The sequence below is a fragment of the Gobio gobio genome, assembly GCF_949357685.1.
Source record: "Gobio gobio genome assembly, chromosome: 14".
Classification (NCBI taxonomy): domain Eukaryota; kingdom Metazoa; phylum Chordata; class Actinopteri; order Cypriniformes; family Gobionidae; genus Gobio; species Gobio gobio.
The window spans coordinates 3,013,116-3,032,783 of record NC_137107.1 but is presented as its reverse complement, the minus strand read 5'-3'; the positions used below and the strand labels follow the sequence as shown (position 1 = coordinate 3,032,783).

The 19,668-nt window shown below is 35.3% G+C and overlaps 1 protein-coding gene across 4 annotated transcripts in view; it reads left to right on the top strand.

The window, feature by feature from the left end:
- Positions 1-818: 818 nt before the first annotated feature.
- Positions 819-19,668, top strand: part of tcf7 (transcription factor 7) — a gene marked incomplete at its 5' end in the record, with an annotated part of 87,928 nt that continues 69,078 nt past the window's right edge. For all 4 annotated transcript variants that reach the window (XM_079834221.1, XM_079834220.1, XM_079834219.1 and 1 more), the window contains 3 exons: positions 819-1,001; positions 1,091-1,157; positions 1,748-1,851. In XM_079834221.1, coding sequence (XP_079690347.1) covers positions 819-1,001; positions 1,091-1,157; positions 1,748-1,851 — 354 coding nt within the window. The remainder of the gene's footprint in view (positions 1,002-1,090; positions 1,158-1,747; positions 1,852-19,668) is intronic.

Below are 19,668 nucleotides of genomic sequence, written 5' to 3'. Positions count from 1 at the left end.
AAATATTGATGCCAATAATAAGCCATATTTGTTTAATTTTTTAATTTACATGTTAATTCTCACTTTATATTTCAAGTCCAAATTAAGACTATTATAAAAAAACATGTATAAATTACTCCATGGCAAAAGGTCTCCATTGTTTGTGAATATTACTCATGTGGATATGATAGTTTCTTATGATCTCCGTCAAAAAGCATTGAGACTCAAAAGTGTCGTGCGCCGAAATGTCTTTTTTCTCCTAATTTTATAATAAAATAAAACATTGTGATATTTTTGACTTTTTCATGAAATACTTTGCCATTATGATAAAATATATTATGCATGTATATAAAATAAAATAAATTCTTGTCAAGGTAAACTGAAGCTCTTCCTCATGTTGCTCGATCGTTAAAAACACAATGATCTCTTTTATGTGGGGTTCATTCTGGCTCATTTTTCTCAATCGACTTTATATGTCAAGCCCAAATTAAGATCATATTTATAAATGACTCCACGGCTTCCCTCTTTAAAAGGTCTCCATTTTTACTCGTGTGGATATTTTCTTATGATCTCCATCAAAAAGCGTTGAGACTTAAAAGTGTGTTGTCCCTTTAAGAGCGGACCCCCCTTCGGCTCATTTCGGCTGTCAATCACGCGTCGGTCTCTTTGATCTTCGCCTTTCTAAAGCGCGACTGTTTGTTACTTTCAAGTCGCGCGGATCGTCACGCCATAAAGAACTTTTCCTCCCTCGCGCGAGTCTCGAACGCTCATCTGAGCGCGGAAAACGGCGACGACAACAATCAAAAGTACGTTAATAAAGTTCGCTCGAGCGCGTGAATATGCCGCAGCTGAACGGCGGAGGGGGAGATGATCTCGGGGCGAATGATGAGATGATCGCGTTTAAAGATGAAGGAGATCACGAGGAGAAGATCCGCGAGAGCGCGTTCACGGAGAGCGACCTGGCCGATCTCAAATCATCCCTGGTCAACGAGTCCGAGATCAGCCAGAGCGCAAACTCTGCCGTAAGAGCCCGTCAGCACAGATTCATGTGTGTGTGTGTGTGTGTGTGTGTGTGTGTGTGAGTGAATTAAAGTGTGTTTGTAACGAGCAGGTGATCAGAAGAGGACATCAGGAAGATCAGAGGATCTACACCGATAAACGAGAACATCTGGACGACGGTGAGCCTACACACACACACACACACACACACACACATAGAGAAGTGCGACTATGCGCGTTGTTTTTGTTTTATTTGGAGTTTTTAGTGTGCATTGCTTTTTACCTTTATCTACAAGTGTGTGTGTGACCTTATTTAGCTACACAAATCTGTGCATGCCGCTTTGCTTAGTTTAAAAATTAAAATAAATGTCTGCGTAAATGTGCAAAATCACTTTTTTTGGGGGGGAAACAATGCATTTTTGTCTTTAATATTGATCTCCATTGATTGACTGGGGGAAACGCACAGCGTTCGTCGAGGTCTGCTGTGCAACCGATGGACTTTTTCTCGGGGAAAACCTGAAATGTGCCTGATAAAATGCGCAGTTGACTCATTTTTGTCTGTCTCTAACATGTTTGATCTGTTTCCGTTATTTTGCTCTTTGGAAGCGAAACCGCTCTGAAGAGAATCTGTGATTGATCGTCCTCTTATATTTACACGAGCGGCTATAAATACGCGGAGGTTTCTGCAGCGGAAGATGGTCAGAAACATGATGAAGTTTTCACAAGTTCACAGATTTACTGTTGTGTGTCGTTTCCTCACTTCTTCAAGTGCCCAAACATCAAGATGGTGGAATGTATAAGGCGGCGTACTCCGGATACCCGTTCCTGATGCTGCCCGAGTCCTATCTCCCGAACGGCCCCGTCTCTCCATCGGTAAGTCCGCCACATCCCCGCCGGTGTTTGATCATTAGGCTCCAGGTGTGCGGGAACTGAAGCTCTGCTGGGCCGCAGGAGAGCAGCTGAGGCCGGCCTGTAATTACAGGAGAAGGCGCTGGAGAGTCCCACTACATCCAGTCCTTTGATGCGGATCTTAAAGGGATAGTTCTCCCAAAAATGAATCATTTACTACCCCCTTAAGTTGGAGGATATTTAGGAAGATGTGTAGAAAGATATCTAGAAAGATAGATATTTAGGAAGATATGTAGAAAGTTATTTCGACAGATATTTTGACAGATATTTAGGAAGATATGTTGAAAGTTATTTTGACAGATATTTAGGAAGATATTTATATAGGAAGATATTTAGGAATATATGTAAAAAGTTATTTTGGAAGATATTTATTTTGAAAGATATTTATTTTGAAAGATATTTGGGAAGATATTTATTTTGGAAGATATTTATTTTGAAAGATATTTATTTTGAAAGATATTTGGGAAGATATTTATTTTGACAGAAATTTTGGAAGATATTTATTTTGAAAGATATTTTGAAAGATATTTATTTTGAAAGATATTTTGAAAGATATTTATTTTGAAAGATATTTTGAAAGATATTTATTTTGAAAGATATTTATTTTGAAAGATATTTTGAAAGATATTTATTTTGAAAGATATTTTGAAAGATATTTATTTTGAAAGATATTTATTTTGAAAGATATTTTGAAAGATATTTATTTTGAAAGATATTTATTTTGAAAGATATTTTGAAAGATGTTTATTTTGAAAGATATTTATTTTGAAAGATATTTTGGAAGATATTTATTTTGAAAGATATCTATTTTGAAAGATATTTATTTTGAAAGATATTTTGAAAGATATTTTGAAAGATATTTATTTTGAAAGATATTTTGAAAGATATTTATTTTGAAAGATATTTTGAAAGATATTTATTTTGAAAGATATTTTGAAATATATTTATTTTGAAAGATATTTTGAAAGATATTTATTTTGGAAGATATTTATTTTGAAAGATATTTTGAAAGATATTTATTTTGAAAGATGTTTATTTTGAAAGATATTTATTTTGAAAGATATTTTGGAAGATATTTATTTTGACAGATATTTTGGAAGACATTTATTTTGAAAGATATTTTGGAAGATATTTATTTAGGAAAATATTTATAAAGATATTTATAAAGATATTAGGAAGATTTTTAGGAATTTATTTACTTAGGAAGATATTTTGGAAGAATATGGGAACCAAATGACCATTGACTTCCATAGTATTTTTGTTCATACTATGGAAATCAACGTTGCCTCAAAAAAAAAAATCTTCCTTTGTGTTCACCAGAATAAATAAATTCATACATGTTTGTAGTAAATGATTCATTCATGAACTGTCCATTTAAGATTCAACATTAAAATATTGCTTGAGATCTATTAAAACACAACGCATGCGCTTTTCAGAAATGCAGTTTTGGTGTCATGATGCCCACATTTGTGTTGTTTTTAAACCGTAGTATTGGTATGTGGTTCTTTAAGTCATGGTTTGATGAATGTGTGTGTGTTTGTGCAAACCTTGTAACTGTATACTGATGCCTTCGACCGTAGATCAACGCTCTGCTTGCGTATAACTGTGCAGATCTCTTTGATAATGATGTAGCGTGATCTTATTTGTCATGCTTCTGAAGTCTTTCACCACGTGATTGAGTGGACGTAGAGTATTTATCAAGAAAAACCTCCAGGGTTTAGCACTCACGCACCTCAAGTGTAGTTATAAGTGTGTAATTGCACATCTATAACAGCCAGTTCTGGTCATATGTAGTGTCTTATAACTGTAAAGTTCACAGATATAAAAGTTGTAAGTCTTGATGAAGGCTTTAGTAGGTTTGATGATAATGATGAGGGCGGCTTTGTGAATGTCCCAGACAGCTGTGAAATGAAAGTGTGTCTCATTTTTGAAGTGTTTTTCCTCAGCTTTAAATGCTGCTCGGTGAGTCAGTGTGAATGTTCAGGGATGTTGTGCGGGAAACGTGTTATGATTACTGGTTATGCCACTTTTTTCAGTCCTTTACCATTGTTTAACACTCTTCTTTTCATCCGTCCCGTCTCAAGTCAAGTGGTTTTCCACAGAGAAAGCAAACCGTAGGGTCTTCCAAATTCAAGGATTGTTCTTAGTGCCAAACATTGAAGATTATAAATTATAGTTGTGATCTGGATTCAAGCTCTTTATCATCTCTTTACCCACAATACACAGCTAAGCTGCTGATTCTACACAACCATCGGGGATCCCTTGTTAACATTTAAGCGTAGTTCTGGCGATTGATTGAAGTCGAAGCTCGTGCGGTCTTGTGTTGATGGAGGCTTGTTCAAGCAGCCTTTAGTCTCAGAGTAAACAATAGACGAACACTGGCTTTGTGTCATAATCCATCCACAGCAGCTCTGACTGACGGCGATAAGTAACACACACTGGATTACACCCTCTTTAAGAAAAAAGCTCTTTAACCCATTCAATCAGGACACAATGTGTCCCGCTGGAAAGCTTGAAAGTTGTAGGTCCGAAAACGGAAGGCACAATGTCACTTATCGTAAGCGTGTGTAAAGCTCAAAGCTCCTCCAGCCGGAGGTTAATTCACGCCTAAGAAAGTCAGCCCAAATATTGATAAGAGAACCCATTTCGCCGGTCTTTGAAGCGAGCGCCTGCGGACGAATCCGCACAGTTATTTATGGAGCCGGAAATATTTGGGAAACTATCAAAACCCGTCGGATCCCCTCAGGTGTTTATAGCTGTAATTATTGGTGTGGTCGTGTCTGTTCCGCCGTGAGAGAGGGGGACAGGTGTTTAAGTCGTCTCCGAGCCGTGCTCCAACATGTCAAGCCCCTGAAGTCACAGCAGCCGAGCAAATTCTTCTCAGATGAAGGAGACTTTTATCAAGGTGTGAGGCAGATGTAGCTCCGACTCCTGGAAACCATTCGTGTTGATCTCCCTGTCAAATGCGGACGTTGTGGCTCTGTGTTGATTTGACCAATTGTCTTGTCGGGAAATGTATTTTCTGTGATTCCACACACTTGAATCAAAAAGCAAAGCAGGATCATATCACTCACTGAATTTATCACATTTTGTTCCAGACTGACATACAGTCAAACCAAAAATGATTCAGACACAGATATACAGTTTCTCTTGTGTGTGAAGGACTCTGTAGACTCTATAGTAGCAAAATAAAGTCAACTGTGACATATTATACCCAAACATTCTTCATACAGTAATAACAATTTGAGACCAAATTGATTCAGACACCATGTTTTTGCTGAAGTGTTTGTTTCCTTTGACACCACAGACTGCATTGCTTGGTCATTGGTTGAGCTAAACTGGTATTATCTAATGGTGTTCTTAAATCTAACATCTAATCCATTACATCCCTTTCTCTCTGACATTATCAAGATGAGTTTGTTGAATTATTGTCGTATTTTATTACCATTTTCTAAGCTGTAGTGAATAAACTGCTAATGTGAGAAATGTTGAAGGTGCATTTAGGTTTGGCTGTGTAACTGAGTATCATCAGCATAGATATCAGTGGAGACTAAGTCCATGTTTTCTTATAATGTGACGGCATATATATTGAGAGTAGCCGAGGGCCTAACACAGAGCCTTGTGGCACTCCGACGTTATCTTCGATTTTTCCCTGTTTCAAGCGGTCCCTGAATACCAGTGTAATTCTGTAGTCGATCTAAGAGTATTTTATGATCTATAGTGTCGATCGCAGCACTAAGATCAAGTTGAGATACAGCCTTGGTCAAACGTTAAAAGTAAGTCGTTTGTCATTTTAATAAAAAGCGCCGTTTCTGTGCCTGAATCCAGACTAATATCATTTTTTTGCAGGAAGGAGCAATCATGTTGTTTGTGAAATGTGGACATTGTGGCTCTGTGTTTATTGGACGTATTGACGTATTTTCTGTGATTGCATTCGGCGACGACACACTTCATCACCTTTAGTAAAGCGCAGGAAAATGAGCCCAGATGAATCAAAAGCAAAGCAGGATCATATCACTCACTGAATTTATCACATTTTGTTCGAGCTCCAGACTGACATACAGTCAAACCAAAAATGATTCAGACACAGATATAAAGTTTCTCTAGTGTGTGAAGGACTCTGTAGACTCTATAGTAGCAAAATAAAGTCAACTGTGACACATTATACCCAAACGTTCTTCATACAGTAAAACTGATTATACCAAATTGATTCAGACACCATGTTTTTGCTGAAGTGTTTGTTTCCTTTGACCCCACAGACTGAACACAAAGAAGCATTGCTTGAGCTAAACTGGTTTTATCGAATTGTGTTCTTAAATCTAACATCTAATTCATTACATCCCTTTCTATCCAACATTATCAAGATGAATTTGTTGAATTATTGTCGTATTTTATTACCATTTTTTAAAGTGTAGTGAATAAACTGTGCTAATGTGAGAAATGTTGAAGGTGCATTTAGGTTTGACTGTGTAACTGAGTATCATCAGCATAGATATCAGTGGAAACTAAGTCCATGTTTTCTTATAATGTGACGGCATATATATTGAGAGTAGCCGAGGGCCTAACACAGAGCCTTGTGGCATTCCGACGTTATCTTCGATTTTTCCCTGTTTCAAGCGATCCCTGAATACCAGTGTAATTCTGTAGTCGATCTAAGAGTATTTTATGATCTATAGTGTCGATCGCAGCACTAAGATCAAGTTGAGATACAGCCTTGGTCAAACGTTAAAAGTAAGTCGTTTGTCATTTTAATAAAAAGCGCTGTTTCTGTGCCTGAATCCAGACTGATATAATTTTTTTGCAGGAAGGAGCAATCCTGTTGTTTGTGAAATGTGGACATTGCGGCTCTGTGTTTATTGGACCAATTGACGTATTTTCTGTGGTTGCATTCGGCGACGACACACTTCATCACCTTTAGTAAAGCGCAGGAAAATGAGCCCAGATTAATCAAACGCAAAGCAGGATTTATTTGAAGACTCCCACTTGTTCATATCACTGATGCCCGGCTTGTTATTGCGGTGCTGTTTCATATCGGTGTTTGTGCTACTGTATGTTTTGTCGTCAAGACTTTCTCTTAATGAATCAACCAGCCACTCATCTTGATGAAAGCGCAGTAAAAGTGAAAGAAAATCCCCCACCTCAAGGCAACCATAAGTCGAGACACAGTGACGCATGTGTGATGTGAGCTGGTGTTTTGTCTTGTAGATGAGTGTGAGAGGTGAGCTGGGACCCTTGCGGGAGGCGGTGGCTCGTTCTCACCCAGGTGTGTAGAGTTGCCCTTCCCCCTGACCCGTTCCCCAGACGTCCTGTAGGACAGGGGCAACAACGTCTGGCCTTTAAAGACTGCTTAATGATGACAATCATGCTGTCATTATTGGTGTTCACTATTGCCACAGTTTTCATTACGATTCTTGATTATATAGTCTTTGGATATTTTTCTTCAGGAATACAATCTAATTGTGTGAACCATAAAGTATGGGGAACTCATTTAGTTGGTACATTGATGATAAAGTTTAAAATTAGCATCAAATTAGTCCAAATTCAATTGATATTTACTTTTTAAATATAGTAATCAACACTAAAATTGAGTTTTAAATTGTATACAATGATAAAAGTTTTCTACTTAACTGTTATATTTCAGTGTCTGTCAAAACTTCATAATGAAGACAACAGCTTAACTAAATATATAGTGAATTTGTAATTTAGTGCATACATTTATTTATCAAAACGCTCCTTTCTAATGCTTGAATGGTTGTCTATCAAGTTTATAGACATTTATTGACTTTTCTGAGGTAAATGTGAAGTTACGCGATATATTGTTCTCAAGTTGTTTAATTGACGTCTTTCTGTGGTTGAAACACTGATTGATCATCAGTTGTTCTGTATCTTTCGACATTTGTTCATTCATGTTTATTTGCTGCTGTAACTAGTAGAAGAGGAACATATGATCGCTTCAACTGAGGCTCTTTAATTATAAAACGTACAGAATTTGAAAGCAGAGACTCTGATTCTCTAACGTTTCAAAGCACAAAGTGTTCATGTGATGTTGCAGTTCTTCTCTCTCTCAGTGTCTGTGTTTCTGAACTCCATTGTAGTCTTGAGTTTCGTCCGGGAACACTCGTCATAATATTCCTCATTATAATAATTAATGGGCAGCATAACGATGTGGGGTCTGGTTGAGTTAGTCAGTCGTGTGTTGAAACTGTTGGGGTAAGGGGCGGGGCATTTCCCAAACACCAATCACAACACACCGCTCCAGCCGACCAATCAGAGCACAGTGTGCTCTTCAGAAGGAGGGGCTTCATAGAGACAGGGACTAAACAGAGCGTTAATAGCTATGTTTCCATCCACTTTTTGTTTAGGCGCAAAAAATGCTGAATGGAAATGCCAAGATGCGCATAAAATCAAAAAATTTGCATAAAAAACGTTTCTCTCCGATACGAAAACATGTGCATAAACTACAATGGAAATGCATTATCAAATCAATTCCTTGATGCGCATTAAAATAATCATGTGACTTTTGTGATGTAACAGCATAACTGTAGTAACCAGCTGAAAAATCTTGTTTTTCACAGCATCTGAAATGTGTTTTGGTCTTTCAGAAGTCAAAGATGCTCGGTATATTTCCCTCCTAGAACTGTCTTATCTGCCTCTGAAAGACGCACGAGTTTCTCTGAGACGCAAATAATTATATAGGAAAATGATTATATATTGAGGCTTCTCCTGTGGTTCTTAGTGATTTTTTAGCGGTAGTTTATCAGGAAGTGGCGATTATGTTCTCTTTGACTCACTGGATGGAAACGGTGCTTTATTCGCAAATGTTTTATGCGATATTGCATTTTAGCACATAAATTACATTCGCAAATTTGGATGGAAACATAGCTACTGACAGACTGGGAAGAGAGGAGCCGCAACAATGGAGAATATGAGGAATTAATCAACATTAAAGCAGGAAAACCTGCTCCAGTAGAGCCTTTGTGATAAATTGTAACATATTCCAACATGTCCTCCAACTAAAACGCCTATAGGTGGTTTGTCACTTCCCTGAAATACGACCCGTAGAGTGTTTACTAAAGTTGCGCCCCTATCGACAATAGGACACTTTGATTTGAATACTTTGTTTCTTTTTATTTGCATCATACATTTCAGGTTTTGCGTAGCTCAATTGATAGAGCATTGCAAAATACAACATCATGTGATCATGTGGTCATGCAATCGTTGGTTCGATCCCAGGGAACGCATGTGCTCATAAAGTGTATATGCACTATATATCTAGGGGTAGGTTTAGGGGTGGGTGTAGTTGTTAAAAAAAAATTATTTCATGACGACAGACATAACACGACACTGTAATTTTTTTTTTAAAGCCAGCTAGAGGACGCATGACTTTAAAACGTAAATAAAGGTTGTTATAAGGTGCTTGAGAACCAACCTATAGAGTCTGGGTTTTTGGAGGACAGTCTGCATATTCAGCATGTGTAGGATGATGATGCACCAGCCCCACCTCGTTATGCTGCCCATTAATTATTATAATGAGGAATATTGTGACGTGTTGGTTCCCGGAAGAAACTCAAGACTACAATGGAGGTGTTTCAGGAGTTCAGAAACCCTAGCTGCGTTTCCATTACAGATTTGCACACAAAAAAATCGATATTTTCTAAATGTCGATAAAAAACAATTGCGAAATGACGGCGTTTCCATTTACGATGTTATGCAACTTTTTTTTTGCGACTAAAGTCATTCCAAAAATGATGCCACGTATGTTGGGTTTATGTATATCCCATCCACTCTACTGGCTGTTATTATTAATGGAGGAGACGTAGGCGTGTTATCCAAGCATTAATGGGAAGGAAAGCCCTTTATACTTATATATGAGGTGTTTCTGCTTCAAGGTCAGGATAAATTGTGGCATTTTTTTGTTTAGAATCCTGCATTCCTGTAATTCTTTTGTCTTTTATGAGTTTATTAAAGGTCTTGTCTTCTGTCCACGTCATCTGTAAAGAATGATCGTCTTTTTTGTACCCCAGGTGACCTGTAAATGTCCTTTTTTGAATTGCATGAAAAACCACCTCAAAACTTTTTTGCGACATATGGGAGTTTTTGCAAAATTGGCGCGTTTTCAATTTTCAATTTGCACATTTTGAAGGGTAATGGAAACGCAGCTACTGACACTGATATAGAGAATAACTTGTGCAACATTACACACTGAAGACAGATCAACACTTTGTGCTTTGAAACTTTTGAGAATCAGTGTCTCAGCTTTCAAATTCTGTAAGTTTTATAATTAAAGAGCCTCAGTTGAAGCGATCATCTGTTCCTCTTCTACTAGTTACAGCAGCAAATAAACATGAATGAACATCAGAAGAAATGTCGAAAGATACAGAACAACTGACTGACGTCAATCATGTGTCATGTGATCGATTAAGGGAAATAAATAGAAACTTTTGCCAATTTTGTTGTCATGGCACAAAATGTACAATTATTCAAAGAGGTCAATTTGCGTCATTAAGATGGGATATAGAATGTATGACAAAAATGACTTGATAGCATTCTTATTAATATATACATATTTCTTTTAAGTGTTATTAATATAAAATACTTAAAAAATTAGTTGAATAAATTAATGAATGAATTTTATTCCATAACTTTTATAAAGGCATATGAATATGTACACCATTTACATATTTACATCAATATATGAATATTACATAATTTAATTTTTATTTATTTAATTGCCCATATCTTTATTGAAGAACACTCAATTAGCCTATAGGCTTTAATAAACTAGGTGTGTGTATATATTATGTAGACAAAAGTGCCATGATTCTGCTCAATTATAGTGCTGATGTTGAAAGCTAGTGTCACTATCCAGCCAATAATATGACTGAATATTATCTTTTAAATGTATTCTTGCCATTTTTCATGCTTGCAGTGGCGAGCGATCATTGTTTTGGTGTAATTAGGACGAGGTTTGAGTCCTGCGAGCTCGGTTGATGTGTCCTAGATGAGCAGTGCTCAGTTTTCCGTCGTGTTAAATGATTGATTCCTGCTGATCTGTGGGACGTTACACTCTTGTTTTCAGTTGGAAGGAAGAGTCTGAAACCTCCGCAGAGGCTCCTGTGATAACATGCACATGTGTGTGTGTGTGTGTTGGGCTGTACCCAGCTGTGGCAGTCGTGCTGCTGGTAGATGGGTATCAGATGCGAGCGGGATTAGGCCGTGTGATCACACCCATGTGTGCCGCCCCATGTGGCTGCCGAGGCTCCAGTAGGTCTGGCCCGGCACTAATTCGGGGTGCTGGGGGCGTTGGCTGACCCCAGCAGTGGGAAGTGAAGCACAGGCTCTTGTGGGACAAACTCAGCATGTGTCCCACAATTCATAGTTCCTGTTCTTTTGCTCTGGCTGTGCATTTACTAGGGGCAAAGACCAAGAACAACAGGTCTGCAAGTGCCCGTGATGTCATGATATGACGTAATGGTGAAACGTGAACACGTCGATCACCAATGTCCAAGATTAAAGACTTGTAGAAGTTTAAATATTACCGTTTTGGAAATGATGAACATCTGGTCATAATTTTTTGTTTGGACCTTTAAAATATGTTCTTTTTATTCAGCTGAAGAAAGTCACATGGGTTTCTGGGTGAACTGTCGCTTTAAGATGATTGATCGCAAACTGATCAGTTTGAAGATCTGCAGATTTGTACTTAAAGTAAATATTGTGCGTTCTATTGATTTCAATCACAACTTGTCAATATTAGTTAACTCAACTAACAACTGACAACTCAAATACTTTTGTTTAGGGATGCACCGATAACGATATAAAAGCCGATAACCGATATATTGGCCGATAAATCAAAATCCAAATTTTTATATAATTTTTGAGAGCCTGATTACAAAAACAAAAGGAAAGGAAAATATTATTTATCTGCTTTAATATATTTTTGAGAAGTATATACAAAGTAGACTGAAAGTATTTAGTTTAATAAAAGTATACTAATAGCACATTTGATAAACTTCTTTTTCGTAAGGGTAGGGATGCACGGTATGAACATTTTGGCCGATACGATAATTCTTTATATTTGAAAGCCGATAACGATAAGTCTTTATATTTGAAAGCCTATAACTGATAATTCTTTATATTTGAAAGCCTATAACCGATATATTGGCCTATAAATCTAAATCCAATTTTTTATATAATTTTTGAGAGCCTGGTTTCAAAAACAAAAGGAAAAGAAATATTATTTATCTGCTTTAATATATTTCTGAGAAGTATATAAAAAGTAGACTGAAAGTATACTTATAATTTTTTGTTTAGTAGAAGTATACTAATAGCACACTTGAATAAACTTCTTTTTCGTAAGGGTAGGGATGCACGATATGAACATTTTGGCCGATACGATAGCCGATAATTATTTATATTTGAAAGCCGATAACTGATAATTCTTTATATTTGAAAGCCGATAACAATAATTCTTTATATTTGAAAGCCGATAACAATAATTCTTTATATTTGAAAGCCAATAACCGATAATTCTTTATATTTGAAAACTGATAACGATAATTCTTTATATTTGAAAGCCGATAACCGATAATTGTTTATATGTGAAAGCCGATAACCGATAATACTTTATATTTGAAAGCCGATAACCGATAATACTTTATATTTGAAAGCCGATAACCGATAATACTTTATATTTGAAAGCCGATAACCGATAATACTTTATATTTGAAAGCCGATAACCGATAATTGTTTATATTTGAAAGCCGATAACCGATAATACTTTATATTTGAAAGCCGATAACCGATAATTGTTTATATTTGAAAGCCGGTAACCGATAATTCTTTTGAAAGCCGATAACGATAATTCTTTACATTTGAAAGCTGATAACGATAATTCTTTAAATTTTAAAACCGATAACGATAATTATTTATATTTGAAAGTCGATAACCGATACATTGGCCAATAAATCTAAATCCAATTTTTCATATAATATTTGAGAGCCTGATTACAAAAACAAAAGTTTGTTATTTATCAGCTTTAATATATCGGCCACCGAATCGGTATCAGCCGATATATTTTCATTTTTAATGTTATTGTTATCGGTCCGATATATAGGTCATCCCTACTTTTGTTCATCTAATGAGAAACATGTTGTCTATTGAGTTAAAACAAAAATCTTTCTCAAGCTAACTACAGGATTATCTGAGGCAAACATACAGTATTACCATAATGAGAATATATATGCACATATTCCTCAATAAATGTTAAATCATTAAAGATATGAAACATTTAGCAGCTAATTCACAGTGTGTACGCGTTTATGATGAAAGACTGTCTGTGTGGTTTCTTGCTTCTTCAGTCCCTCACTGTTGTCATCACCTGTTGTTTATTGTGTGTGAGTTTGGTTTTCATCTCTTTTGGGTCAGAGGTTAAAGCGATGGCTGACTAACCTACTACTTCCTATATGATAACTATATCACCCCATCAGCACTCTCTGTGAATTACTGAGAAACACGTGGCGCTGAAGCCGTCACTGACGCTGTTCACATGACCACATCGCCGTAATATCAGTCTTATCCACATCACTGGACTTTTTTGTGGTGTTTTGAAGTTAATCGTTGTTTTTGAAGGTCATAATCTAAACACTAACCTGTTGTACACACTCAATCTACTGTCGTCTTTTAGCAAGTAAAAGCTTTTAGTTTAAACAAACGTCCTCCTACAGATTGGTTATTGATATTTCACTGGTCACATTTTAGTTTAGGGTCCAATTTTCACTATTAACTAACTATTAAATACTGCATTTACCTCAATAAACTCCTAATTACTGCTTATTAATACTGAGTGAGGCAGTTCCCATATAGCAACACAGTGTGGAAAAAAGTTTCTTAAAGGTAATGCTGTAAACTATATATAAACTTATTATTAAAGGACAGAGCCCAAACTATTAGACTAAATTCAGCTGATATTCATGTTTAGATATAATAATCAATACATCAAACATGTGAACTTCACATGAGGCAGTTTTTACTTTAACTTCTAAATCTAATCATAAAATTATGTTTTTACTCCAATTCGTTGCTGAAATATAATCATTTATACACAGTGTACACAGGTTCAGTAGAATATAATGACTATAACGGCTAATATAATGAATATAATGGCTAATATAGTTAAATAACGGCTAATATAATGAATATAACGGCTAATATAATGAATATATCGGCTAATATAATGAATATAACGGCTAATATAGTTAAATAACGGCTAATATAATGAATATAACGGCTAATATAAGGAATATAACGGCTAATATAATGAATATAACGGCTAATATAATGAATATAACGGCTAATATAAGGAATATAACGGCTAATATAATGACTATAACGGCTAATATAGTGAAATAACGGCTAATATAATGAACATAACGGCTAATATAATGAATATAACGGCTAATATAATGAATATAACGGCTAATATAATGAATATATCGCTAATATAATGAATATAACGACTAATATAGTTAAATAACGGCTAATATAATGAATATAACGGCTAATATAATGACTATAACAGCTAATATAGTTAAATAACGGCTAATATAATGAATATAACGGCTAATATAATGACTATAACGGCTAATATAGTTAAATAACGGCTAATATAATGAATATAACGGCTAATATAATGACTATAACGGCTAATATAATGACTATAACGGCTAATATAATGAATATAATGGCTAATATTGTTAAATAACGGCTAATATAATGAATATAACGGCTAATTTAGTTAAATAACGGCTAATATAATGAATATAACGGCTAATATAATGACTATAACGGCTAATATAATGAATATAATGGCTAATATAGTTAAATAACAGCTAATATAATGAATATAACGGCTAATATAATGAATATATCGGCTAATATAATGAATATAACGGCTAATATAGTTAAATAACGGCTAATATAATGAATATAACGGCTAATATAAGGAATATAACGGCTAATATAATGAATATAACGGCTAATATAATGAATATAACGGCTAATATAAGGAATATAACGGCTAATATAATGAATATAACGGCTAATATAAGGAATATAACGGCTAATATAATGAACATAACGGCTAATATAGTGAAATAACGGCTAATATAATGAACATAACGGCTAATTGAATATAACGGCTAATATAATGAATATATCGCTAATATAATAAATATAACGGCTAATATAATGAATATAACGGCTAATATAATGAATATAGCGGCTAATATAATGAATATATCTGCTAATATAATGAATATAGCGGCTAATATAATGAATATTACAGCTAATATAATGAATATTACAGCTAATATAATGAATATAACGGCTAATATAATGAATATAACGGCTAATATAATGAATATAACGGCTAATATAATGAATATATCTGCTAATATAATGAATATAGCGGCTAATATAATGAATATTACAGCTAATATAATGAATATTACAGCTAATATAATGAATATAACGGCTAATATAATGAATATTACAGCTAATATAATGAATATAACGGCTAATATAATGAATATAACGGCTAATATAATGAATATAACGGCTAATATAATGAATATATAACGAGATTTTTCCTGAATTACAGCTGGTGTTGCTCTACAAGAGATTCAGCGAAGTGCACCTACACTCTAAACAATGCTGGGTTAAAAATAACCCAAGTTGGGTTGAAAATGGACTAACCCATCAATTGGGTTGTTTTAAGCAAACATTTAACCCAACCGCTGGGTCAAAACAACCCAATTGCTGGGTTAGTCCATATTCAACCCATCTTGGGTTATTTTTAACCCAGCATTTTTTAGAGTGTAACCATTAAATGACTAGGTTGTGAATAGTGTTAAATGAAGTATAGTGCAGTCAGTGTGCACTTTATTATGCTGCTCGCTTGTTGATACTGTGTGCAATAGTGTCATTATTTTATTTATGCTTAAATATTTATTTTCAGAATTTATTTTCACCACTGAACTCTTTTTTTTTTTCTTGTTCTACCTCGCCTGTTTTTACTATTTGTTAAATATAGTTTTTTTTAGTTCAATAAATGTTCCTTTTTTAAATTGTAAATTTTAAATTGTTATCATCGTGATCATAGTGTCATTTTTATGATGTAAATTGAGGGAGCAAAAGCAGTATCGGCTCCAAATATCGGCTCCAGAAAATCGGCAGCCCGTATCGTCATCGGCTAAGGCTGATGGGAAAAAAACGGTATCAGCACTAAAAAATCCATATCGGTCGATCCCTACAGTGTATAATTGTTTGCCCTTGGGTCGGACCAAATGACCCAAACTAGAGATTTAATTAAACGTTTGGACGTCCGTTATAAAGGCGAGAAGTAGCGGTACGCAAGAAAAGATGCAGGGATGCTTAAGAGTAAAATGTAGAGGAGTACCGCCCAACTTCCAGCACATTAAAGAGCGGCATTTATCGTTTGAGTTTCCTGATCAAATGGACAGAATACTTAAAGGGTTAGTTCACCCAAAAATGTAAATTGTGTGATTAATGACTGAGCCTCATGTGGTTGGACACCCGTGAGACCTCCGTTCATCTTCAGACACAAATGAAGATATTTTAGTGTAAATCTGATGCTCTGAAAGGCCTCCATTGGCTCAACTTTACACTCTCAAGACCCTTAAAAGATACTAAAGACTAAAGTTACAAAGTCCATCTCACTACAGCGGCTCTACAATAACTTTATGAAGACGAGAATAGTTTTTGTGCGCAAAAAAACCCTAAATAACGACTTATATAGTGATGACGATTTCAAAACACGGCATCATGAAGCTTCGAAGCGTTATGAATCAGTGAGTCGATTCATGATTCGGATCGCGTGTCAAACCGCCAAACTGCTGAATCGACTCACTGATTCATAACGCTCTGAACCGCTGAATCGACTCACTGATTCATAACGCTCTGAACCGCTGAATCGACTCACTGATTCATAACGCTTCGAAGCTTCATGATGCCGTGTTTTGAAATCGTCATCACTATATAAGTCGTTATTTAGGGTTTTTTTGCGCACAAAAACTATTCTCGTCTTCGTAAAGTTATTGTAGAGCCGCTGTAGTGAGATGGACTTTGTAACTTTAGTCTTTAGTGTCTTTTAAGGGTCTTGAGAGTGTAAAGTTGAGCCAATGGAGGCCTTTCAGAGCATCAGATTTACACTAAAATATCTTCATTTGTGTCTGAAGATGAACGGAGGTCTGACGGGTGTCCAACCACATGAGGCTCAGTCATTAATGACAGAATTTACATTTTTGGGTGAACTAACCCTTTAATATGTTTGTGTGGGAACTGGGATTGAAGTGTGTTCAAACAAGCTGTTAACTGTTAAAGATTGCATTCGGTGCATTGCAAATCCCTAATTTACAGTGATCTACGGGGAAAAATCCTCATTGTAAGACAGGATTGAGGACGATTGAGTGTATCGAGAGACTGCTGCAGTTCTGGAAATATAGATGTGTATTTCATCTGGGCCGTCGCCGCCAACTGATCACTTTAAAAGTAGGGAGATCCCAGATCCGCTGCCCGCTGCCTTCTGGAAGGCGGTTTTCTGTGTGGTTTTTCCCCCTCTTATGATCGTCCAGAGCCAACTGGAAAGCATTTCACCGCTAAAAATAGCTCTCTGCTTGTGGGACCCAGAACAAGGTCTTCTTGGATCTGGAGGAAGAAGAAGAAAAAGAAGCACTAAAGCAAAGCCAAACATAAAAGTAACTCCCCAGGTTTTCAACGATTTTCAGGGAAACCCCCGAAAACAATTGTGCAGCAACGTGACGACAATAGTGCGTTTAGCTCTTCTTCTGAAGCGTGCACGTGTTTGTTTTCATGGGCGCGCACATGCACATGCACACGCGTGTATGATCTGTGTGTGCGGCGATGCCACTGACATACATCCTACATCCTGTGCTGTGATATCTCAGTCTCAGTGAGAGTGGAGTGAAGGTGAGGTGAGCTGTGGTTATGCCTGTGAGTATCTCTGCAACTGCATCTTTACTACCATGCAAACAGGAGCTGAGGAGGAAGAGGAGGAGGAGGAGAGCGCGAGTGTTTCCCTCCGTCTCTCTCTCTCTCTCTTTCTGTCTGCGTCTTATCTGATGGCTCGGAGGAGCTGTGGGTGGAGTAAACACGCGGTGAAGCTGCTCTCTTGCGGAAGGGAGTCAGCAGTAAACACAGAGGTCGGTAACCACGCGGCGCACCTGGTGCACCTTGTTGCGAACGACTTTAAACAGTCGAAGACAATCGCTGCTTTTCTTCCTTAACTCTTTCACCGCCCGAGAGCTCTGAGGCATATAGCCGGTGACCGAAGTTTCTAACGAACACGATTCCCACCTAAAAATGAGCTTTCTGGCTGTAAACAAGGGCTCTTAATGTTGTACGGTCTATAATAAAGGGGTTCCCCAAAGTAAAATCAAGTCAAATAAAGTAAATAAGTAAAATCACATTTTCAACATTTTATCTTAGAATTATGACTTAGCATGTCATATTTTTGACCTTTTTATCTAATAATGAGGACTTTTAAAATCATATTTTGACCTTTTTATCTAATAATGAGTACTTTTAAAATCATATTTTTGACTTTTTATCTAATAATGAGGACTTTTAAATCATATTTTTGACTTTTTATCTAATAATGAGTACTTTTAAAATCATATTTTTGACTTTTTATCTGATAATGAGGACTTTTAAATCATATTTTTGACCTTTTTATCTAATAATGAGGACTTTTAAAATCATATTTTTGACTTTTTATCTAATAATGAGTACTTTTAAAATCATATTTTTGACTTTTTATCTAATAATGAGGACTTTTAAAATCATATTTTTGACTTTTTATCTGATAATGAGGACTTTTACAATCATATTTTTTTACTTTTTATCTAATAATGAGGACTTTTAAAATCATATTTTTGACTTTTTATCTAATAATGAGGACTTTTCAAATCATATTTTTGACTTTTTATCTGATAATGAGGACTTTTCAAATCATATTTTTGACTTTTTATCTAATAATGAGGACTTTTAAAATCATATTTTTGACTTTTCATCTGATAATGAGGACTTTTACAATCATATTTTTGACTTTTTATCTAATAATGAGGACTTTTACAATCATATTTTTGACTTTTTATCTAATAATGAGGACTTTTAAAATCATATTTTTGACTTTTAAGCTAATAATGAGTACTTTTAAAATCATATTTTTGACTTTTTATCTAATAATGAGGACTTTTTAAAATCATATTTTTTTACTTTTTATCTGATAATGAGGACTTTTACAATCATATTTTTTTACTTTTTATCTAATAATGAGTACTTTTCAAATCATATTTTTGACTTTTTATCTAATAATGAGGACTTTTAAAATCATATTTTTGACTTTTCATCTGATAATGAGGACTTTTACAATCATATTTTTGACTTTTTATCTAATAATGAGGACTTTAAAAACCATATTTTTGACCATATTTTTGAATTTTAAGCTAATAATGAGGACTTTAAAAATCATATTTTTGACTTTTTATCTAATGAGGACTTTAAAAATCATATCTTTGACTTTTTATCTAATAATGAGGACTTTTTAAATCACATTTTCAACAATGTATCTTATAATTATGACTTAGCATGTCGTATTTTTGACTTTATCTCACTATTATGACTTTTAAAATCATATTTTTGACTTTTTTATCTTATAATGAGGACATTTATATTTATATTTAG